The following is a 25,708-nucleotide window of genomic DNA, read 5'->3' on the forward strand; positions in this document are numbered from 1 at the left end:
CGGCGCGGCCGGTAACGGCTGCCCGGCGGAGCAACGGCCGCAGCGGTACCTCGCGGGGCCGGGCCGGGCCGGGCCGGGCAGGGCGGCTGCGGCTGGCGGAGGGAGGCGCTGCCCTGAAGTTACAATTGCAAGCGACATATATACTGAGAAACTTTGCAAGCAATAAACGTGTATAACAGCATCAGAAATCCTTTGGGCAAATCTTCACGAAAGCAGCTCAAAAGCCAACTCTCCCAACCTGTTGGCACCATTCATTGCAAACAAATTTCTGAGGAAGTTCAGACATGATTCCAGTTCAGTTTTCCATGGCACTTCCATCCTCCTTCAACAGCAAACAATACCGTGTTCTTTAACAGCAAAGCGGCTGACGGCCGTAGTTTTGGCTACCGGTATCATCCATGTGGAGCTACATGAGGAGATAAGTGTGCACCAAGATGAGACCCACAGAACAGCACACCTCCTGCTTCCTTGCAATGGAAGGTTACGCTCACAGCACTGATTACAACGCCGTCACTGCTCCCCTCCTCAGTGCTGACAGCGTTCACGCAAACAACCCACCTGCGTGTGAATACGGACAACAGCCCAGCGCAGGGTGCAGCTCCAGAAGCCCTCACCCCAGTAAAGGTGCAGGACTGGGATTAAGAAGTGAAGTGAAATTTGGTCACACAAAGTGTAACTCTTGACATTGCAAATGGGATGACCAGCAGGAACATTAGGTAGAACGACACAAAGGCATGTTAAATTCACTTTGGTAAAGCTAGGACCGGGGAAGAGAAGCCGCTCCGGCTGTGGGCCGTCTGCGGCCAACGGTCGTTTCTTGGGAGAGCGTGGCTGAACAACCAGGCTTCTCTCTGACCCGGGAACGCACAACCAGCCCAAAGTTAGCAGCTGGTGAGGCGGCAGGCGGGTTTAAACCTGCTGTGTGCGAACTGGACGCGGAGCCAGCGCGTCAGGTGTCCGGGTTGGAGGCTGGAATGAGGCCGGTTCCCAGCACGGGCGGAACCTGGCATCGGTGCCACAGGCAAGGAGTGCCTGGGTGAGGGGCTGGAGAGCTGAGATGGGTTTGTAGACATTCTGGTGATTTGCACAGGAGCCGTGATTGCACAAAGACGGGGAACAGAAAAAAAGCGAAGGCTGTCGTGGATGAAATATGTTTGGGTTACAGGAGAACGTGGAGTAAAGGATAAAGTTGTCAACAGAAGGACTTTATTAAGGAGAGAGGGGATGGCTAATCTAAAGCAATTACACTTTTTAAGACTCTGTTATAGACAACAGATAAGGAGCGCTGAAGGATGGGCGTGATAGCAGTGTCCAGGAGCCTTCAGATCAATAAAAGCAGTTTTGAATATACTAAAAGCAGTAGGCATGGAAAGATGAGTCTCATCTCAAAAGCTCTTGACATTAGGCTGTGATTAAAGAACGAAAAGTAGTGCCTAAACAATAGGAACAGAACACCAGAAGAAACATCCTTTCCTCAGACCCCTCCTGGCCACCACCTCTAGAATCCTGACACTGCCTTCACCAGCTCCACTGGCAGCTGCAGCTGTAAGAGCTTCTGCCACTGGTTGGTTGTCTGCATTTGCACTTCTGGCCCTGCTTCTGCTATAGAAGTGATACCCAAAACAAGAAGGATCTTTCCTTGGTAAACATGCTGCTCACCAAATGTGATTTTCAGTTCCAAACAGTCACAGAAGGATATACAAAATGGCCATAAAAATAATGCAGGCCTTGAAAGTAAGCCTTAAGATGGAAGGCTTAGAAATTTCAGTCTTTTCACTTTGTCATGGAGAAGAAGGAAAGATTATTTTATTGTCCAGCGTAGGCTCCTAGATGTGAAAAGGAAGTTTTGGAGAACGAGGATTACATTTTACAGAGAAGCTCCAATGGATCGTGTGCTGAAATGAAGCTCTATCTTTAACTAAGATAGAGTTTCCAATTACAAAGGCAATTTAAGCGTTGTTAAAGTTTACCAGCAAGGGCAATGAATCTTCTATTACTTTGACTTGCTTAAAGGAGCTTTTTAGAAAAGCTTTAATCCAGTTCTAGGGGGAGATCCTGCGAACCATCTATTCAAGTGGGACTAGATCCTAGCTGTCTCCAGTCTAGCTGTTTGTCCTTAGTACTGACAGTGACCTCTAATGAGGCCATTTATTTGTGGTTCCTAAATTAAAACTGAATGCTCTACAGTCCGAAACTGCACTGGATATATTTCTTACCCTTAGAGGATTGGGTTTTGGTTTGGGATTGACCATTGGTTTCCAGGATTTGGCAGAGGCACCAGAGGGGGCTGTGCTGAAAGAGAATAACCAGGGTTTGTATCTGCAGGAAAACTTTCTGACCTCTGCAAGGTGAAGAACCCTACCTCCCTCTTCTTTCCTCACAGATTGCTTAGGCCTCCTCCTGCTATAACACCTTTGTGCCTTTTTTCTTAAGGAGGGGATCAATAGACAGGTGCTGGTTTCCTTGAGTGTTACACAAACTGATGTAAGGAGTATAGAGACAAAGAGTGCAATCTGACGTATAAATGTGAAGTACAGATTGCCTTGACTACGTTAGAATTGATTGGTTGACCATTATTAAATGCATCCTTTTTCTCAGTGAAGATGAGCCCTGAGGGAACCCCAGGCTGGGTCACAGGGACACTGGGACAGCAGAACAGCCTGCCTCAGCTGTGTCTCTGTGGCCTTTTGCCAGGCCATTTGAGCACTGCCGCTTCCCATCCCGAGCTGACAGGATGCAAGCCAGCTTGGGTCCAAAAGCTGGGGCTGTATCATTAGCACAATACTGTGTGCAGGCCAACAGGCCTGGCAGGATTTATTAGTGCTGGAAGATGGGTCAGATAAGTCCAGATGTGTTTAGAGAAGGCTTTTTTTACGCTATGAAATCTACCGTAGTTCAGTTCCGAGGAGCACAAGTAGTCAGTGTACCCTCCCTCAGGTGGTACAAGGAGGTGCTGTGATACAGTGAAAGGTGTGGGAAAACAAGGCAAGCTCCTTTGCAAGACACCTTTGTGATACCTGCGATAGAACAAGGTAGTCTTCATTTTAAATAACCGGAGTCTTAGGAATTAAAATACTGCGTTTATGTATCTTGTTTCTTTAAAGGGGAAGGTGCGTTATTCTCACCCAAAATATTGGGAGATGCATTTGTTAACATTGTTATTTTCTGTGGAGAACATAATGTTCTTGGGAACCTTTCTGTGTATCTTTAAACCTTTTAATAAGGCTTTTTTAAGGTTTTAAACCATTTAATGAGCGTGTATTCACAGCACAGGTAGGATCAAATCACATTCTTATCTCCTGCCTTGCAGAAAATTGCTATGCATATTAAACTCAAAAAGATGCTAATTTGAAGTACTTTAGGTCTGATTTTCTAAGTGTACTGATATGTTATAGTGCTTTACATGTTCAAACAAAAGTTCTTTATAAAAGTAAGAATTCCGGTTTGCTCCATGGCAGACCTTGACTGTCTCCAAATGAGCACCCAGAAAACAAGGAACAGAAATGAGACACTTGAACGAAACTCTGGGTGCATGATCTCCCCGGCACCATGTAGGGCTGAGCAAGGCCACAATGGAGATCACCAGGGCTGCCCTGAGCACCCGGGGTACGGCACAGCCTAGGCACTCCCAGCCTGAAAGCCAGGGCTACGTTTGATCCCTATCTCACAGCAACTACAAACAGTAAGGTGTGACTTCTAATAATAGATGATACAGAAAATGTAATGGCAGGGTAAAGAAAAACGTAGCAATCCAGGAGATGTTTGGAGTAACATACACAGTATCCTACCCATTTCAGTGTTATATGTTGCATTTCAGTGGTTTTCAAACTTCTTGCATTCTGGGTCACTATGGGGAAGAAAAAGAACAAATCTCTTTGCATTTTTTATGTTTGTAACTAGTACATAAAAATTTCCCAGTAGAGTTCAGCAGAGCACCTGTTGCCCTCCTCTCCCAGGAACTGCATCGATTGCTGACTTGCTTCTGGCCACAGCCTCAGTAGCTGCTGTTAAATTAGGCTTGTTAGAGAGGCCGGATCTTTTTCTTATTACCCAACTGTTTTGTGACAGTTGGCTACTCTTTATCATTTTCTTTTCCTGTTTTCTTCAGCAGGAATAGGGAGGCTTGAAGAGGGAATGAAAAAGAGCAGATTTTGGCATTCTACCCATGTTAATGAAATTTCAACCTAATACAGTAATAGAAAAAAAGGTGGAGGAAAATTTAAAAAAAAATCATATAAGAATCTAGACTTCCCAGTTTCTCAAACTGTGTAAAACCACAGCTTCACTGATATGAACAAAGCCAGGTTGATTTATGCCAGCTCTTCATCACTTCTGCATTCACATCTCTTGATGACTCCCTGGCACTGTATTAGATGAATGTAGGCAAAATATTCCTGTGAGAAGAATCCTTAGTGGCAAGGGTAAAGCTAAGCAAAATAAGGCAGCAAGAGCTGGAAAAAGTGGAGCTGTAGCGAACACAGCAGCAAACATGGTTGTTGGTTTTTGGGTTTTTTTTCTAGATGGTAAAACTGATGCTTGCTGAAGACTTAATAACTACTTTTTTCCCTTGAAGTATCTGTTTGCACAGTTGAGATTGTAGACATTATTTGTGCTAACAGTAGAAACATTTGGCTGAATTTGTTATTCAAAGTATAGCCATGCCTGTAGATAGGCACCTTGCTTACAGTAAACAAGTGCCAACATCAGTGTACCAGAACACGCAAACTGTAATTTGCATGTCTAGACTTTATTATTACAGCATTTTAGTTGCAACTTATCTCAGACATACAAGTCAATGTAATTGTACACTTCATGTCTACTGCTTCTTTCCCAAGCAAAATCAGCATTTTAAAAGGTTACCAGAATTTCAGTATTGCTAAAAAGCTATGGAAATTATGTGCCAATCTGTAGAGCTAACTCATTTTTTCCACAATCTTTCCCTCTTTCCCTGAGTCATTATCTGTACCAGTTTTTATGCGATTTTTCAGATTCATAAAATAAGCAACTACAAGATATGACTTTTTTTTATTAGGAAATTATTCAAGCAAGAATTTTTGAGTCTGTAGAGGTACCCAGTTACACATAAATAAAAGCAGAAAAGCAATCGGACACCTGATCTGGGTCTGGAGAATGACATGACCATAGGCCTTTTCTATTACTCTAAATTTCCTATAATTATGTATTTCAGTAACACCCATTCAATCATATTACTATATTATTTCCCCTCTGGGTACGTGATAGATTAAAGCAGGTCATCATTATCCCTTGTATTGCTTTGCAAGTTGACAGTCAATGTGACGGGCGATCTGGAAGGTAGTCTGTAGTGTGCTCCATCCACAGCTTGGAAAATCTGACATTTCTGATACAGGAAGTTCAACCTAGAGGAACTTTCTGAAATTACCACGTCACTTGCTTCTGTTTATTTATACTTCCCAGCTCCGTGACCTTCAAAGGACATAACAGTCATTTGCATGTAATTTGTCCTTACTATGCCATGGTTCTAGAGGCCTTGGTGGATTACCTAGGGAGATTTATGGACAGCTAGCTTCAGGGGGTGCACAGGCTGTTCAAAAAACCCCAACCAAACAAAAAACCCCACCAACAGAAACCACCTCACAGGTTTTTGTATTTTGAACAGGGTTCCCTCCACCCAAGTGAGATTTCTGCAGCTCCAAAAACCTGCAACATGAGGATGAAGCAATCACAATGCAAGATCAGGGTGGCAGTTGAATAATAAATATAAATTAGGCTACTACAGCAAGCCGTGAGAGCAAGGGAATGAAAAAATAATTAATATGGTATTTACTTATTTATGTAGAATAGAAAAAAAATATTACAGAGTCCTCTACATGTTATGTTGCAAATGCACCTTGCACTAGAAGCTGTTGCAATGTCTGAATGCTTAGAAAGATGTATAAGCTGCAGTCAGGAGAAAACACCATGCCAGTCATTTTCAAAAGGATCTTTCCATAAATTACTTTATTTCTCATTAAATGAGCAGAGAGTCATTACCATATTAATAACAGATATGTTTATTATTACATATCCATCAGTGCGGCTTTCAATACCACTTGAAACATGCAAATCGTCCTAAGGACGAATCAGTTTTCCAGTGCTTCTTATTTAATACACAACTGCAAAGCCATTATAAATTACTGAGGAGGTATTTGGTTAAGACATAAAATAAAACAAAACCATACTGCCCATACCATGAATGTATTCCTGCTACAAAGCAAGAGTCTGACAGCGTTTACTGAAATTCCTGAATTACCCAGAGCTTCTGCATTATATGCCTTTTTTTTTTTTTTGCATTGCCTACACATCTCTTGGCTTATGAACCAGAACCAGTCTTTCTTTGTAAGAGGAATTCTCATTCAGAGATTGTACTTAATTTAGAAAATGTATCTAGCATCTACAATACTTCAACCAATTAAAATTCAGTAAAAACCACTGATATGCAATAGTTTTTGAGAGGTTTCCTTTGTTTAGTTTTAGATTTCTACATTTATTGACATGGCAATAATACAATTATCTCAAATTAAGGCACTAAAAGGACAATGTAAAACCCAGTAAAAGTGTTCTAAGAATAATTTACATTTCAAACAGTGCATATATTTCTTAAATGTTTTTTAACTTAATGTATGTTATCACTTAAAATTGTAAGGCAATACATTACATATAGAAATGATGTACCCCAAAATATGCTTCCAAACTTGGTGGTTCTTTTTACTGTTAGTTTCTAATGCCTCTAATAGTAAAATAATTCAGTATGGCTTGGCAAAAATGCATAGATTAAAGGCAATTACTTGTTTCCCCCCTTTACAAACCTGCTGAATCAGTATTCTGTAAAGCATAATGTAAAATATTTAACACTTTGATCCATTCCATAGTGGGTGGTTAGCATTAAGGCTGTTAAGAACTCTGCAGTGAAGGCACTGAAGTTCAAGTGATAAGGCTTCATTTTTAAGCTAGTTCTGCAGTCTTCAAGAGCACAACTTTGAGTCTTGAAAGCAATTGCAGTCCTTCTCATTGAGAAACCTTCCTCCTCTACTCCATTTCATATGCTCGTCTTGACATAAATATCCCCTTCACGGGGTGAACAGTCCTTTTCTTTCACTGATACGAAGAAAGTTGGCTGCATTTCATCATGATTGACAGGCTTTTTTTTTTTTAATCCAAAAAGGCAGCACCTTTTTTTATACACCTAGCTAAGCTTTATTTGCTTTAACTTGCATTACATAGTAATAATTAATCTAATCTACCTTTAGGCAAACCCGCAATTAAACACCCTCAGCGTGCTTTTGTGCCAAAGCAAGGAGGAGACAGTAATAGCAATCTTAACCCTGAAGCCTGTGATAGTTATGTTGAAAGGAACAACAGCCCGTCTGCACTGCTCTGTGTGGTTAAAAAAAGCCCTGTTTCTCAGACCGCATCCCATGACATTCCATTAAGCACTGTACATGTGGTTAGCTGGAACAAAGAAGAAAACAGACAATTAATAACAAATATAAAAAATTAGCTTCATAACACTAGTGCATGTTTGCCAAGAGCTTCAGTGAAGAAAATGCTTTATTTTACATTAAAAAAAACCCACAGTTGACATGGTACAATACTAAGATCATACCTAAACAGTCTTCCAAAAACTGTTCTTAATTTCAAACAACATTAAATGAACACAGAGATCGGAGAGATGATAATATTACTGCAGCTGTACAAGTAACAATCGTGGGTGTATTCACAGCAAATGCAAGGTGACCCTCTCACTTGCAGGACAAGAATAGGCTCTCTGTAGGTCTAAGAGCACGCACATGCAGTTGCCAGAGCTCATCTGATGCACAGTTTTGTTTGCTTGTAAACATGCATTAACTTGATCAGGTGCCCAAGTCCAAATATAGTAAAACAAAACACCTCAACTGTGCTGATACAACGTGTATAAATTTGCACTATACACTATGAAGTGTAGATTAAGAGCTAGAAGCATTACTGCAAATGCTAGCAAGTTCATAATGAAGTTCTGATTCATCTTCATTTGTGATGAGTTACTGAAATGAGGAACAGAACTTAAGATGAACTTACACATGAAGCTCCTTTTAATGTGTCTGATACACCACTCTATGAAGCCAGTGATGTGCTGCCTACCAACTGCAAAGGTGGATCAGACCTTAAATGAAGTGTACCAAAAACGTCTAAAGCATGTATTAAAGTTTGTTATCCATTTGACAAAACAGTGAATGTCTGCTTACATGGTAGGACTCCATCACTGAGGTGAAGTTCTGCTGTACTGTCTGACAAGAGAACAATTTTCGGACACTTACTAAAAGCGAAACATGTATATTCCATAAAAATCATCACTGCTTCTCTTAGTCCCACATCTAGGTTAAGAGGTCAGGATGAGAACTGCAGGGTGCAGCATTTTGAGTTCACAGAAGCTGATCTAACAATTTGCTGTCTCCTGAAAGGTAAAGGGCTCACTACTCTTCTACTTCCTCATCTTCCTGACCCCAGGGGAGCACCCTCCTACTTACTTGTCCTCAGTTTTGGCCATCACCACACTTCTCTGCGGGCTGATCCACTCACTAGCTCAGCAAAATTAGTCTACATTTTTTTGACGGCCTGGATACTAAATTGTGGACCTTCATGGAAGGGTCCAAAATGGATCATTTCAAGCACTTACCCAAGATCAAAAGACAGAAGAGCAGGAAAGGATGACAGAGAGGGAAAATCCTCCCATTTAAGTAGCAACAGGCTGTCAGATTAGCTCAGCTACTGTGCAATCACCAGTTAAGTGTTCAGTATGTAAGATGCATTGTAAATTTATTTAATAATCTAATGTTAAACATCTGGTACATCAGAAGTGAATTTTCCCAAAATAAATCCAATGCGTCTTCTGTCTTAACATACAGGATGGGAATGTGATATCAGGGCACAGGTTTGCCATACTGTATCACAGCAGTAATTGTCTAGTTCATAGCCACAACTAACATCAAATTTATCTGAGAAAGTCACAAAACGTCCACAGTAGTAGAACAGCCTGAAAGAGAGGTTTCTATCTGACCTTGTTCTGATGCTTATTTGCTCAGTGTTACTCAAAAGCTTCTCATTGTTCGTTCGTAATGGTCTGCAGGTGCCACACAAGCCCCGCTACGTTCCAGTCAACCCAGTGGCAGTGGTCTGATGGGGACGGAGTGCGCCACAAAGCCACCCAACCAGTTCCTCAAGCATCAGCGAGGCGCGGGGGCTGCGCCTGCCTCCTGCATGTGTCTCCATGCAGCACCACAGGCCAGCAGCACACACATACCTAGCACTCTGCTGGTCAAGTATTGTGCCTCTCTAAATGGCTTAAGCTCAATATGCTTCTTCCTCCATACTCGGTGCCTACAATATGCAGCACTAAAACAAGAGTTTGCTGTAATTTAATTATACGTTCTAAGAAGCTATGTCAGTATTAAACATCAATAAGAAGCAAGATTTCTAAGGTCAATTATCAATTATGTCATCAAACTCACTGCTGGATTTGGGCTCATTCTAGAAGAGTAATTTAAATGTTAACTGTTTGATTCATACCATAGTCTGTTAGAAAAATTCAAGGAGTTAAAAGAGATAAGATACCACGTGGGTCTTAACTTCTGAATAGCCAGAGAACTTCAGAACTGCATTTCTTCCCAAGAACCTGGAAGATCCCAATGGGTGACGGAGAAAGGTGTGAAGAGAGGCTGTACACAGGGGCAGATGGAGAAAATGCAAGGCTGCAGTATCCTGAACAGCTACTTTGCTAGTGCACAAGACTGTCTTCACCCTTCCCACCTTCCATTCTTGAGACCGATCTGGTGCTTTCTGGACTCTTCCATGAACCATTGCAACTTCTAACCCAACAGAAAACCACATGCTTTTTCTTCTGTGGGGTTACGGTTGGAGTTTTCTTGTTGTTATGCTTTGGGGTTTTTAGCTTTTCTTTAGTGAAAACATTCCTGGATTATTCCTCTGATGGAAAATAGATCAGTTTATTGTGGTAATCTGTGAAGCATGAGCTGACACAAGATAAAGTGCAGGAATGTGTAGCTTTCCTCCTTCTGGTGCTGGTAAGCTCTTAGGCTCATTGTATCTCTATGACCTTAAAAAAAAGAGCTTTAAAGATGGTGTTACTCATTTTTTTGAAAAGTTCCAATTCACTACTTGAGTATTTCTATGATTCTCTAACACTCTCACACAACAAATTTCAATAGGATTAATAACAGAAATTGTCTGAATAATCTATCTCCCAAAACAGACCCATTCCTTTAGGAGCTACTGTAGATTTTCAAATATGTAAATCTGTTCATTCTATAAAAGGTGAGCTGCAGACTTGTTCTTGCTAAAGGCAACCCCAAACTGGCATCTCTATTAAGACAGAATGAAAAAGAATCAATGAATTGATTTGAGAAAATGGATTTGCTCCCATAAAAGACTGTGCGTGAAAGCTTCTGTGCTTTTCCAATTAGCTCTAAAATGGCTACAAAAAAGTTAAGATCTTGAAATGAAAAACCTGAGAAATTACATGGTTATGCTGAAAAAAAAATCTGTTGAAAACTTAACCGCTATGAGACATCTGAATACCAGAGCTGTTTTACCTATAGTCGGTTTTTAACCTTCCCCCACTTTTTTTTTTAATTCTGTGTGCACGCACATGCAAATTCCCCTTTCACACCCTAGCATTGGGTACATTACAGTAACTGCAGTAAAGCTCAAAAATTGGAAACCAATATTGCAACAGAATTTAAGAAAAAATCTAGTTAACTACAGCGACCAGAGGACCCTGCAGGGACAAATGGAAAGGAAAGCATACTCAGACTATACAAACAATCTTTGGAAAAGAAAATAAAGTCTACAGCTCTAAATATCTAAATCTGAAATAAAGAAGCATGCACTATCTTTACAAAGTGAAGTCTACACAGGTAATGTTTGGCAGGGCAGAGGGAAGCATCTGCACACTCAGTAACAGAGGATGATTTCTAAAATGTACAATCAGGACTTTGATCTCTCAAGTGTCGTTTTAGATTATTCCAATTAATACAGCTTAAAGATGCATGTAAATGGTGTATTAAAATAACTCTTTCCAACCCCATTGGCTCATTGGTTTTGAGGGAGTTGGTTGTTTTGGGTTTTTTTTGCTGTCCAAGAATACTACCTCATCCAAAGATTCTCAGTTAACTTGACATCTTTTTTGCTAAAACAATGTTGACCAGCATTATTCCACATTTTAAAAACTCTTTTAAAACTGTATTAATTAATTTTACATTACCAGTTCTGGGTTTTTTTTCCACAATTGATGGTGGGATGACCATTTGGTATCAAAATAATTCTACCTAGGCCTTTTAAGTATCAACATGATATGCTTTTTTTTTTGCACTCTTCATGCAAGGAATGTTTGGAGGACATTTATCTTGGTAGCACTGCCAATCTAGGAAGACTCTTGCCCTACTGAGACATCAGTTTCCACTTTATACTGTCAACCCACTTTATTACTTTGGGGGAAAGGAACATGCATACTGTATGAGAAAACTAACACTGGTTAAAAATCAGCTTACAGTAACCTAGCATTGGAAAAGTGTATTTTAAATCTTGCCCTGGTTAATACACAAGGTCACAAACAGCTTACAAAAATAACTGCTGCGATAGGAGAAGACAGGAAATAAGTAAGCAGGGGGAAAGAATGGAATTGATACTTAAACTGCTTCACACCAAAAGAAATGACATATAACCAGACTGAGAATCTGTAAGTTTCTCATTTCACCCCCATTTGCTGAAGACTTTTAGCTAACACAAGCTCTATGAGTCAATGCATTAATGACTATGTGGATCATCCTTGCAGTTAAAAGCCATCGCTGAGGTATCTAGTGAACCTTGCCTTTAAACAGGAAAAAATGCAACTAGATTCCTCACATGCATTGGCAGGCCAGGCACTGCCATTCCTGCAGTACCTTCCTAGATCCAAAGAACCTCTAAATTTACCACAACAGCAGGAGGATTCTGCCTGTTCCTTCCTTTAGGATTTGACCAAAGGTTTAGATCAGCAGTTCAACATCATAACTATGGAATTATTTTACAATTTCACATTATATAAGATTTATATAGAGAGGGGTTGTTTTTTTAGTTAAAAAAAGAGATGTAGCTTTTGTAGTTTCTCACCTAGTTTTTCCAGAAGTATTTTTAACAACTTTTCGGAATGACTGATTTGCTGAGGATCTCGTAGACATAGTTCTAGGAGAAGCACGAACAAAAGTAGACGGTGGTGTCTTCGGGATCTTCTTTACTAAATGAGTTACCCACTTCTTCTGTTCATCTTGACAGGATGCCAATAACAACATGTCTCTTGCTGAAGTTACATCATAACTCACTAAAAGGAGGAAGATGATTCAGTGAAAACTAGGACTTCTTATCAAAATAAGAATTACAACATACCAGGTATGCCACTGGAAAGAACAATGGCACCTATATATGTACTTGTATTGGAATTATTTATGTATTTTTGCAGTACAGCAGGAGAAATTATGAATAGTTTCTTTCAATATTTGTCACTGCATTAAGATTCTTGATTCTAACATTAATATTCAAGAAATGAGAAAACTTACACAAATTGCAGTCTTAATAAGCTGGAAAGTTGCGTGGCTACCTTATGCCTGAATTCTACAGTACGCACTCCAAATACTCTGCTTCACGGGAGCACAGAGAGGAAGCCTTTACTCCAATCCATGAAGTGCCTGAAGAACCACTCTGCAAGGTCTTAGCACAGCTTGGTGATGTGGCCACTGCACTGTCCTTAACATGGGCCACGTGCAAGAGAGAATGGTCTGGGAACCAAAGAGCTGTTCAGTGCTTGGGCACAAACCTCTAGGGATCCTTGTGCTCTCAGGGCCCTCAGCAGAGCCACATCAGTCACACCACCAAAGGCCTCCCTACAGAGGCTTGCCACAGCTGCCTGTTCATAAGCAGTGTTAACAATCTGTTATTTTAATTACAGAATCACAGAATGTTAGGGATTGGAAGGGACCTCAAAAGATCATCTCGTCCAATCCTCCTGCCAGGGCAGGAACACCTAGGTGAGGTTACACAGGAAGGCGTCCGGGCGGGTTTTGAATATCTCCAGAGAAGGAGACTCCACAATCTTCCTGGGCAGCCCGTTCCAGTGTTCTGTCACCCTCACTGAGAAAAAGTTTCTTCTCAAATTTAAGTGGAACCTCCCGTGTTCCAGTTTGAACCCATTACCCCTTGTCTTACTGTTGGTTGTCACCGAGAAGAGCCTGGCTCCATCCTCGTGACACCCACCCTTTATATATTTATAAATATTAATGAGGTCACCCCTCAGTCTCCTCTTCTCCAAGCTAAAGAGACCCAGCTCCCTCAGCCTTTCCTCATAAGGGAGATGCTCCACTCCCTTCATCATCTTCATTGCCCTGCGCTGGACTCTCTCCAGCAGTTCCCTGTCCTTCTTGAACTGAGGGGCCCAGAACTGGACACAATATTCCAGATGAGGTCTCACCAGGGCAGAGTAGAGGGGAAGAAGAACCTCTCTGGACCTACTAACCACACCCCTTCTAATACACCCCAGGATGCCATTGGCCTTCTTGGCCGCAAGGGCACAGTGCTGGCTCATGGTCATCCTGCTGTCCAGCAGGACTCCCAGGTCCCTTTCCCCTACACCGCTCTCTAACAGGTCATTCCCCAACCTATACTGGAACCTGGGGTTGTTGCTGCCCAGATGTAAGACTCTACATTTTCCCTTATTATATTTCATTAAATTTTTCCCTGCCCAACTCTCTAGCCTGTCCAGATCTCACTGGATGGCAGCACAGCCCTCTGGCGTGTCAGCCACTCCTCCCAGCTTGGTGTCATCAGCAAACTTGCTGATAGTACACTCAATTCCCTCATCCAACTCGTTGATGAATATATTGGATAATACTGGCCCCAGAACTGACCCTTGAGGCACTCCACTAGATACAGGCCTCCAACCAGACTCCACCCCATTGACCACAACTCTCTGGCTTCTTTCCTTCAGCCAGTTTGTGGTCCACCTCACTACCCGATCGTCCAGTCCACACTTCCTCAGTTTAGCTGTGAGGATGCTGTGGGAGACGGTGTCAAATGCTTTACTGAAGTCAAGGTAGACCACATCCACCGCTCTGCCATCATCAATCCACCTTTTTATGTCTTCATAAAAGGCTATGAGGTTGATCAAGCACGACTTCCCCTTGGTGAAGCCATGTTGACTGCCCCTTTCAAATCTAAAATCATAAAACTAAAGAGTGTAAAAGAATATAAAACTTTTAAACTAAAGTGCTTTTATTTGCCTCTGATAGCCCAGCAGGTCTGGCTAAACATGCAGAGAACACAGAACGAAAAAAAAGCATGAGCATACCTTTGCATGGTGCAATTAATTCCTCCTTTTTATCCAGGTGGTCTCTGTGGCACTTCACGTGGCATCTTCGACATTCTAGGGCAGCAGGGGGTTTAAAGACATGCCAAAGAGGTTTGGCACAGGCCTCACAGTTGGCTGGAAAGTGGTATAATGTTGGAATAAATTCATGGCCCTTGTGATTTAGAAAATTTGTCTTCTCTGTGGGTTGTACTGGTTCTACCTCCAAATCCTTCCTGCATTCCCCCTCATTAGCATAGAGAATCTGAAAAAGAATACTGCTGTGTTATTGCTGAAGCACTACGTTTTTTTATACAGCTTTCAAAGAAGCCGCCAAACTTTTTGACAGAATTAAATAGAAATGAGAATACACTTCTTTTTACCTGGAATATTTTAGGAATTTCTTCAGTTTCAGCTCTATATACATCTCCTTGAGTTACAGGCCGGACGTGGAACAGCTTACTAGATTAGAAGAAATATGAATCAAAAAATGATGAAACACTATGTATGTTTTTTAAATAGTTACCAAAGTGCTTTGAAGTTCTTATAAATCTTGTTTACGCAAGCAATACAATATACTTCAAGGCTGCAATGATTTTAGGAATTCATTCATAAACAGTATAGACCTTGTCCATCCAAGTAAGACAAAAACATTTCATAGCATGGAAAGAAGGTTATCGTACAATGGGTTCAAGATTCATTGTGGCAAATTTACCTGTGAAAAAGGCTTTCAAATTCTTCCCCAAAACACCAGGAGGTCTAACTGATTATTGCTAGAAAAGCTTATTGATAACCCTGGACAGAAATAATCATATGAAGTATAGTACTACTCAATATTTTTTTTACTAAATCATGTTATCAGTTGATAAGCAATCAATGCCAGATCATCACAAAAGGTAATCTGGGGTGCCAGCTGTTGAAAATGCTATTAAAATTGGAACAAGTGTCATCTTACACTGGGTCAAGCCTCAAGCCTGTAAGTCCATCTATCCCAACATCCTGTTTTCAACAGTTGCCGTAACAGATGTTTATGAAAAGAGAAAAAGAAACAGCTCAAAGAGAAAATAATTCTTTTCCTTGTTACAAGCAATTGGCAGCTTAAGCACCTCCTGAGTCTAAGATTATTTCCAGACTACTGTATTTGTTAGTTACTCAGAGACCTATTCACAAATTTTAAAACCTTTTTTCAATTACTACTCTATAAGGTCCCATAATGTCAATCAGCTGTTCAAACATCACACTCTGTCATGTATCAGTGGCGGGCTTCAGTGATATTTGACACAATTTTCCTCATGTATAACCAATGTAAAAGGATCACAATTCATTTATTTTGTCACTCTAAACAGAAACCATCTGGAAAAGTTAGAAATGCTTTGGGCTTGATCAACACTGATCCTTTCTCAGACAACAAGAAAGAAGTATGAAGCAAGAGCATGAGACCTAAAATCAAACAGCCGGTTCCCCAACTATCATGCCCTGCCTTAGAAAGCATAGAATCATAGAACGTCCTGAGTTGGAAGGGACCGACAAAGATCATCGAGTCCAGCTCCTGTCCCTGCATATAACAACCTCACAGTTCACACCATGTGTCTGAGGGCGTTGTCCAGTCTCTTCTTGAACACTGTCAGGCTTGGGGCCGTGACACCTCCACGGGGAGCCTGTTCCAGTGCTCCACCACCCTCTGGGGGAAGAACCTTTTCCCAATGTCCAACCTAAACCTCCCCTGGCACATCTTCCTGCCATTCCCTCAGGTTCTGTCATTGGTCACTAAAGAGAAGAGTTTGCAGCTGTTGAAGCAACTCGAAAAAACAGTCATTACACTAAATCATAAAAAGAGATAGCATAATATGCAGGTTCCACGGTCTCTGACCCTTCGCTGTCATAACAAGACAAGGCTCTTCATTTCTCTAAATTCAGAGCAGTGACTACAGACAGTGCCACACTACTGTGTATCTAACTTTTTCTCTAACTTTTAGCAGCAGTAGGACAAATAGTATCTCCTGTTAGCAGTACCCTGGAATACAGATAAACAGACATTTTCCAGCTAGTATGTGAAATTAAAAATTATTTATGGAATTTTTATTCCAAACTTCTAGATTTGTTATCAGTTATCTCATACACAATGCTCTTTTGCCAATTTGTATCCAAAACTAACAGTGACTTTACTTACTCTATATCTAGTACCATGGATGGATTAGACTGGTCCTTGTCCTTTTCATCATTGTAGAACAGTATCTTTTTACTGCTCACCACAACGTACTGAGGAAAGAAAGGGTAAAACCAAGTTAAAATTGCATTTTAAAAAGCAACATTTATCCTACTGTACTCCCACAGGCACATAAAAAGCCTGAGTAAACTAAGGGTTTTAAACTAATATCAATATTTAAGTGGGCAGCTATACTGCAATGCTATAAGCTGCAGTGACAGTGAATTGTCATTGTAGCACCCCAAAATGCTTATGATGACTCTGGAAGTCTGTACATGAACTCACAAATTTCAGTTGCTAATGGCATGTTACTATGGAAATTACTGTATCCCTGAGAAACTCCTAGAGTGCAGAATCTGTCACTTATCGATAAAGTTGTAAACAACCTCTCTAGTTCTAGAGACCTGCAGGACTCACTGGTATGTTGCACCAAACTACTAGTAGACTAAAAGAGATTGGCACAGCTCCAGCTATTTCCTACACTTTCAATTTAATGGACTAGTAAAATAAAGAGCCAAAATGAATCAGCAGAAACAGAGATCTGGCACATATTTCAAATCTAGGAATACACCCAGACAGTAAGAGAAAGGTTTGCAGAGGAAGAGAAAAGAAATGGACATTCTTTTGCTACGTTCATTCTAAAGGTCAAACCACACAGTGTTTTTCCAGGGTGGCAAAGATGTTAAAGAACAAAAACATTTGATAATGTGCTGATTAGCTTTTTTTTCCCCAAGTGTATTAAAAATTCCTGCTCAAAATCTGTGTATTTTTAATGTAAGTAAGGAGGATGCAGGGAAATAAGCTATTTCATACAAATTGTCAGCAAAATTTACAAAACTCTAGTGACTATGTTCATTTTTGCAATTTGTGATACTAATGGATGTCCAAAGACGGAAACTGGAAAGCCAGAAAACATAATCAGAAACTGGTTCTAAGCTTCTAGGCATCTCAATTTGAACATTTGAAGTTTCAAGGAATTGGATTATAACCTCTGTAGAGGCGAAACAATACTGCTTTGGTTAGAGTGGGAATTCCAGCACAGAGTCCCAGTTTCCGAGAATAAACCGGTTCTTTTCCAGAGAGACTGACCATTTTAAAAGTAAGGGAGACGGAAATGTCCTTGGAAATCATGTGTGGCAAGTTACAGTGTGATACACTCTTCCATGGCCGTCAGAACATGTGTGGTATTCCCTATTCTCTGCTCTCAAGTTGCACAAAAAGCTTATTTTTCAGTAACAGCACTATAAAGAAGATTATTCAAAGGAGAAATGGGATTTTTAAATGATTCCAAGATGCTCATTGTAAATAATTTCCTCACCCACCTGCCATAAATTTGCACAATGTTATTACTACAGATCTCATACTGAACTTGAATTTCCTACTAGGTTTTTTCTCTTCAATAAAGTAATGTATGCACACTAAATTAGTCTAATTATTTCGTTTGTTTCTTAAATGTGAGCTGTAAAGCCAATTCGCCGTATGCCTAAAAAACTTTCCAAAGGAGTTGAGGAAGAAAAAAAAAAATCCATTTGTACCTGTTTCTTCCAGCCATGCCGCTTTATATTTCCTTTGTTTGGTATTGAAAGCCAACCTTCAAGTCTTGATTCTGGTTTAAAAAAAAGTGCATGTTAAATAATTTTAGGTATTTATAATAATACAGTAAAATAGCACAAAAGCAAACTATTACTAGAAAGGAAGATGGACTACATGCAGTAATAGGCAATTACCTATTCAGCAAAGCAGAATAAAAAGCACAGCTAAATAAAATGAAGATATAAGCATTCACTTCATGCTTCATCACAAGCTAACACTTGCTGATACAGTTACTGCAAAATGAAGTGAAGCTGTTTTCCTTGATGTCAATATCTAACACCGTATGTAAATAGCTTGCAAAGAGCCAGGCAGGAAAGACTTTGCTTTGGAAATGTGTTACAGCTTAAACCAAGTATGAGTACGAGATTTTCAACATAAACATAATTTAACATTCAGAGAGGCTATATGAAAATACTCAGCAGGGAGATGCAGCAAGTAAAGCAAACCAGATCCACATTTTCCAAGGGAAACAAAAGAAGGAGAGTGCACAAGAGCAAGCAAAGCTACATGGGTGTCCCATTACTCACAGAAGATAAGCATAGGAGATAAATAAATAAGGAATGCAGGAAGAACCAACTAGATATAAAGAATAAAGAGACAAGCGTTTTATTCAAATTTTCAGTGGACAATTTTCCAAAGAGTAGTATAACAACTTATTTTCCTACCACAAAACTACCAAAATAATTTAACAATGATACAAAGAAGCATCACAAGAAAATTAGCATTCTGCCTAATGTGAATCATAGATTTAAAAATAACTTCCAGCTAACTAGATATTCTCTAAAGTATGAAGCCAGCTAATAGCACTGAAAAGTTATTGTTATTCCATTAATCTGAAGTGACATGGTAAAAAGTCTCACAATTTTGTAAATGTGAGAGTGAAATAATCAAAATTTCACTCCATTATTATACATTTATTTCACAATTAAGAAAATTGTGTGTGTATGGTTTTTGGTGTTTTGTTTTTTCCTTTAAATGATCATAAAAATGTGAATTGCAATAAAAGTGTCAGAGTACAGAAATATAGCCAATAGCTAATGTATGCATTCTTTACAATAAATCTAACTGGCAGCACTGAAAACTTAAAAAACCTTAAGTTAAAAATTGCTGAAACAGTCTCCACAAATATTTGTGTAAGAAGGAGCTACTGGTCCCCTTTGTCCTTCAGGAATAACTCTTTGTGAGATGTAGCCCAGCAAGCTCTCAAAATACATTCAAATACATAAAAGATACCATCCATATACTTTGTTATGTTAAATTATGAGACTGTCAGCCTAACCTTCTACAAGGCATCAAAATTAGGCATTAACAAACCCTTCCTACACTAGCCTTACAGCATACAATATTTAGAAGTGGACTACACTTAAAAATATAGAATCATTTCCTAACATTTCCGCACACAGAATAACTGAGGGACCAGTGAACTACGAAATTCTAATGGGAAGAAAGGCATGTCAGCAGAAAACTCATTCCAGTAAGAAACCTTCCTGGAAAAAATGAAGGAAATTTTTATTTCTCTGCCTTTCATATCTGCATAAGAATTGTGGATGGTGGAGTTTGACTCCCCCAGACTCCACCTCAGTTCTTGATATTCAGTAACTTTGGAAAAGGAAACCTATACATTCATGTCTCCAGGCACCACAGATAATGCTTACGCTATTTTGAATACTTTGATTAATTTTTACATCAAGAGAAGATTCTTCTGTTTTCAGAAATGTTAGAAATATTGCAAAATAAAGTTATTAACTGCTAATAAAGAACATAGTACAGACAACTGCAAATCACAAGGAATATAGTACAGACAACTATGATTCTAAAGGAATAAGTATGCAGCTGTGGAAATTGTGGCATATGAAAATCTGGAAATATTCAATAATGATAAATTTTAAAAGATGCACCAGGTACTATGCTGCTTCTAGGGACAGTGTAAGTAGGAGTTTTTCTAAGTTTACTTCTATTTCAGCACATTCTGGAAGAAATTCCAAAGGAAGTAGAAAACGGATGAGCTATTACAAATGAATGGGTTGACATTCTTTTCTGTCTGCTACAAATCTATTTTAGTAAGCAAATTCTATTTGCATGAGAGGTGATTTCTGAGCTGTGAGTAACATCTTACAGTTGAAAATAACAGTTTCTGAATGTACTTGTTTTCAACAAATCTAGCATTCATCTGGAACCAAATGTACTCTTGAAATGGCAGATGAGCCCTTTCATTCCAACCTTGCCACAAAGGTTTGTCTCAAGTAATATTTATAGTGCATTTTAATTTCCCTTGACAGAGTTAACCAGCACAACTGCAAATGCTCATCTGGCCATTTCACAAATATTTGATCCACAAGAATAATATTTATGAATATTCTGATTAAGTAATTAAGAAAACATGGGCTATCTAGACTATGAAAAAGAATCTTCCATTCCTGGCTTTAAAAATAGGCCCAAAAGTATTGCCTGACAACTTCCCTGTATTTTGGAAAGAATCCCAGAATTGATATTTCATATTTCCAATCCAGAAAATCCAAGATAGGCCTCAAAAATATCTGATGGCTAGCTGGACCTGAATAGAATATGAAGAAAGAATTTCATGAAGGCTATAGATCTTATAATTATCTCTGAATATATATAAAAATGTGGATTTGCATTCTAAACATTTTCATGGCTAGTATTCATATTGCCAGGATTTGTTGTGATTCAGTATGGTAAATGTGAGTTCTAACAGCAAGTCTTCAATAAAATCACACAAGACAACCACAACTATGCTGATTTATGAGACTTTTTGTTGTTTCGGAGCTAAGTAATACAGGTGCCTTCAGGAGCAGTAGAGCATCTCTTTTCAATGGTCAAGAATTCCTATTCCTCAGACCCTTCCAAAGTAACCAAAACCATGGAGATACTATCTTGCTATTACAATTCTTTCCAGTCCACCCTTCTCATTTGATTCTTTCCTTCCTCAGACTGTCTCACTACAATTTCATGTGGATCTCACCAAGGATTGCTGGCTGGATCTTGCTTTGAGGTTTATTCATGTGACAGCTACTTGCAGATATTTCAGAAAGTCATATCTGTGTCCCATATCCCAAAAAAACTGTTGGCTTAAATTGTCAACGTTTATTACTCCATCCTATCTTTGTGTAAAACATGATTTATAACATATGCTGTAAAATATTATGCACGGCAGTTAAACCTGTAGGACAGCTCAATTGCTCCAATTATCTTGCCAATCAGATTAAAGAATTAATTCGCCAGGGGTTAAGTGTTCTATAACAATTAGGAAAAAAACCCACAAGTTCCTGGTTATGTTCTGTGTTGACGAAGAAGAACTCTGTTTACACTCATGTAAGTATCAAGACTTCCTAAGTCCAGCCAGGAGGCAGAGGAATTCAAAAATCATTAGAAAGCAAATATTTAAGCTGTTCCAACAAGGACTCTATTAACATTGGAGATATCAACTGAGACACGAGCTGCTATCTGAATCAATAATCAGGAATGAGAGTTACAAAAAATTCCCTAGAACCGAACACAAGGAAAACCTTCCTCCAAGTCATGATCTTTCTTTCCCATCTGGTGAAGCAAAAGTCTGAGAACAGCCTGGATTGACTAAAGGAGCCAATCCTCATGCTGGGAGCAGAATCAGTTGCCCTGGGAGCTACCAGAACTTGAAGGGGTTATTTAGCTCAACAACAGAAAGAAACCACTTCCAGGTGACATGTAGTTATAAGGTGTGTTACCACATGATTTCTCTGTATCTACCTCCAAATACAGATATTTTTCCTTAATTTTTTCTGAGTATTAGGAATTTTAGTATTACCTTGAGTTTATTCAAAGAGTGCAAAGCCTTCTGAATCCAAAATTTTACAAGGTGTTTTTCCTGTAAATTATGAATTCTACTCTTGTAGCCTCTCTGGTGGCTGGTAACCTCAGCTCTCTGATTAGACAAGACATTACCCCATAGCCTGAACTTCCCTCCCATGCAGGAGGACAGCAGAAAACACCCGAGATCCAAATGTCTCTCTGGAATTCCGGCAACATTAATATCACAATGTTTCATAACAAGTTTTTTCTCAATTAAACCAGAGACTGCCCATAGCCAGAACTGGAACCATGGAATCATTCTTTTACACAGGTTTACATTATTTTGTGCTTTCGTTTTTTTCCCTGGTGATGTTTTTCCTGTGACAGGAAATTAAATAAATCATACTATAATTACTTACTTAGTAATTCTACCATTTATTTGCCCTAAATATTTTGAAGGAATGTCTTTGCCTTAAGAACAGATGCATCAGCTAGAGAATCCTATGGACTACTCATCAGATCCACCTCTTAAACAAGATGCCATTCAAGGTGCTCTGAAGGAATGTCTGTGTTTGGGCTACAGTAGTGATGGGAGCTTAGCACACAGTTGAAGACAAAAAACTTCATGCAACTAAATTGTATCAAAAGAACTGCTGTGGTGTGCCACCTCCTGCGTTTTGAAACTAATTACTTGGTTTGCGGAAAAATAACTATGTGATAGACAATTTCCTCCTTCTGTGGCATGGGGTATTTCTATTTTGAAGACTGGCTTTTTTGACTCCTCCCTTTATGCTAATGCTCTCGTCTGCCCTCTACTTGGCTCTTTGACAAATGTGTGAATCTGAGTACACTAATGTAATTTAATCTCTTTTAATTACCTAAATTGCATCTTATTCAGATCCCGATCAACTCAGAGCCTCATTCAAAAAAAAAAAGAGGCAAGCAGCATCTAGGGACATGGACACGATCTAAATGTAGAGAAGTCCTAATAATACGTATTGCAGGTCCTACCTCTATGACACAGTAAAACCAGCAGCACAAATGCAGTAAAAATCAGAGGCACGTTTAGAGAAAAGGGCAAAAAAGAAGACAAATGAAAGGCTAGTAAAAAAGAAACAGTTAGAGAAGTCATGAGTATGGAAGATGAAGAGGAAGACCACAAGAACTTCCCGTAATTGTGATGCTCTAGCTAAGAATGGAAAAGTTACAGGTGACTTGAAAAGATCTTGCACATACTGAAATTTCTGCCCCAAATTGAAGTCATGCAGCCAGAAGCCTGACTACACTCGTCTCCAGGGGTAAAACTGAAAATAATGTACCCTAACGAGGCAGAAAGAGAAAGAGATTATTCCTACTGCCTTTCTAAGGTCTAAGAGACGATGGGATCATACTGACATCCTATTGCCCTTAAGAAGAAAGGAAGGAAGGTGCCTATGCCCAGATGGAGGCATTCCGTGTTTTCAGTGTAATACACAACACCCATTATGCTGAAAATGGCTGAGAAGGAAGTGAGGAAGTTCAAAACTAGCCTTTTAGGTAGAATAAATCTAGTCTGTTTTCTTGTAGAAAAATTTAAGCTCCCAATTCACAGGATTCCAGAGATTTTCAATGAAAAATCCTGAACTACAGGGTTCTTCATTTAGGAGACACTATCAAACATAAGGTTTTATTCCAAACCGCGATTTGAGGGGAGAAAAAACCACTTTAATAAGTAAAACCCCTCTGACTTATTTTTTACCCCAGTTAAATGGAATACACTGAAAATTAGTATCTAAGAGAAAAACTCCTGAGAAGTACTGACAGTTCAGAAATACCAGAGGAGTTCCTAACAGGTGACAGCTAAGAAACAAAATGTTCCTTCATCAATCGAATAGCTCTAAGAATTCCCAATACTGAGTTTCAACGGATGATTTTTTCAAAATAAGTAAAACAGAGATTTACAAGATAGCAATTGCCTGAGGGTTTTACGGATCAAACTTGAGAGTGCAAAAGGCTTCTTGGAAAGAATGGAAGTTGTGAAGAAAAGACTATATCAGTATCTGAATGAAAATCTATTGTAGAACGGGGCTCATTTAAATGCTAACTAAAAATGAAAATCTAAATATATTAGTGGAAGCCAGGACACAAAAATAGACACAGAAAGGAATAACTACATAAAACCACATACTAAGTCTCATAACCTACCTGAAATTTCAATCAGTCTAAGACCCCTGGAAAAACTCTAGAATGTGGCAATCTGAGCAGCATGAAGTGCTTTAACAGGAAAAGAAACACCTAAAATGATTCTATTTACTTTTATCTGATTACTCATCCACTAAGGTCTTAAAACACCTAAAATAGTATTCTGTTTTCGTATGTTTGAATATATTTTTCTACAATGAAAATCAGACTGTAAATCTGGAAGATGAGCATGTAAAACAAATATTTATTAAGAATTTCACAAAGAATTATAAAAATTACTTAACTGTACAAAAAATCCCCAACCTAGTTCAACATATGGAAATTGTTAAGCTTATTACGACTAAACATTTTTTCCTGTATTTAGAGATACAGAAGTGGATCACATGAAAGTACTGATTACACTTTTCAAACATAGGGGAAGGGAAGGGAGGAATCACTAACCAGTCGTAACAGTGGGTCTCAAAATATAGTGCCTGGAACTGACACTACATGACACCACACTGTATTATTTGTTCTTATTTTAGTCTGCTCTGTTAGAGTACCATACAAACATAAATGCATAATGGAAATTCCTACTATTATTTTTTCACATTAGCTATTATTGCCACCTGTCACAAAGGTGCTATGTGACTGTGAGTAATAACAGACAAGATCAAGGCAATTTTGCATTCAAGATATAAAATACAATCATGATGTTGTGGAAGTGCTGGCTCTGTATTCTGTTCACCGGACAATGGACATTGTATTCACTATATTCAACCAGAGGCAGATGTAAAGATACTCTTTCCACGAAAGTGGATAAAGATTATGCTAATGCCAAGCCATACAGTGGGAAGAGCGATGTAAGAGGAAATTAAGACTTAAATATAATAAGCTAAGCTATGAAATAAAAAACAGAAAAGGAAATGGAGATGTCAGAAGATGTTAAAAGGTAGTAACTTGTTTGAAACAATATCTTCCAAAACTATGTGTATGCACAAAATCAGGTAGTTCAAATATGCTTTTCTCTTACCTGAAAGATTTCCATCTGTTTCATCTGACGGGAGACTAGCAACACTGGTAGAATCCATTCCTTGCTGGAGGTCCAAAATTTTCCTTCGTAGTTGTTCTATGTCACTCTCTTTACTATCCAGCTGCATCTGGAGCTCATTCCTGTACGTAGATTCTTCTGCTAGTTGCTGTATTTATACACACATGACAGTTACTGTGATACCAAAAATAGGGCAGCAAAGTATTCTGGATACAAAAGTCATTACTATTTTTTTAATATCTCTAGATACTTCTGATAGCATCAGCATAAATTATTATAGTAGAAGTGTTCGTTCAGCCTTGGAAAAAAGTTAAGTATCAAAGATCCAGCAATGCATTCAAGTACAAAATGGTCTGATTAATCTATTAAATTACCATTTGTTTTGAAAAGGAGACCACCTACCAGTGAAATAAACTGCATGAATAGTATACTACATAGTATTCAGTCTTTTAGTCTTCATAATATATCAGTACCTTCCACAGTTAAGAATTCAGAAAGGGGAAATGAATGAAAACAAGCA

The 25,708-nt window shown here is 39.2% G+C and overlaps 1 protein-coding gene across 4 annotated transcripts in view; it reads right to left on the reverse strand.

Moving 5' to 3' along the window:
- Positions 1 to 5,978: 5,978 nt before the first annotated feature.
- The window catches only part of ROCK1 (Rho associated coiled-coil containing protein kinase 1), an 88,548-nt gene continuing 68,818 nt past the window's right edge, over positions 5,979 to 25,708 (reverse strand). The window contains exons 27-33 of one of the 4 annotated variants that reach the window (XM_065628347.1): positions 25,171 to 25,336; positions 18,131 to 18,201; positions 16,560 to 16,648; positions 14,773 to 14,851; positions 14,393 to 14,654; positions 12,166 to 12,373; positions 5,979 to 7,470 (exon numbers count right to left, since the gene is read on the reverse strand). In XM_065628347.1, the coding sequence (XP_065484419.1) occupies positions 7,467 to 7,470; positions 12,166 to 12,373; positions 14,393 to 14,654; positions 14,773 to 14,851; positions 16,560 to 16,648; positions 18,131 to 18,201; positions 25,171 to 25,336 (879 nt within the window). In that variant the 3' untranslated portion in view covers positions 5,979 to 7,466. The other 3 variants (XM_065628346.1, XM_065628348.1, XR_010605767.1) reach the window with 3 other exon arrangements.

This window comes from Caloenas nicobarica, chromosome 2 (assembly GCF_036013445.1).
Source record: "Caloenas nicobarica isolate bCalNic1 chromosome 2, bCalNic1.hap1, whole genome shotgun sequence".
Lineage (NCBI taxonomy): Eukaryota > Metazoa > Chordata > Aves > Columbiformes > Columbidae > Caloenas > Caloenas nicobarica.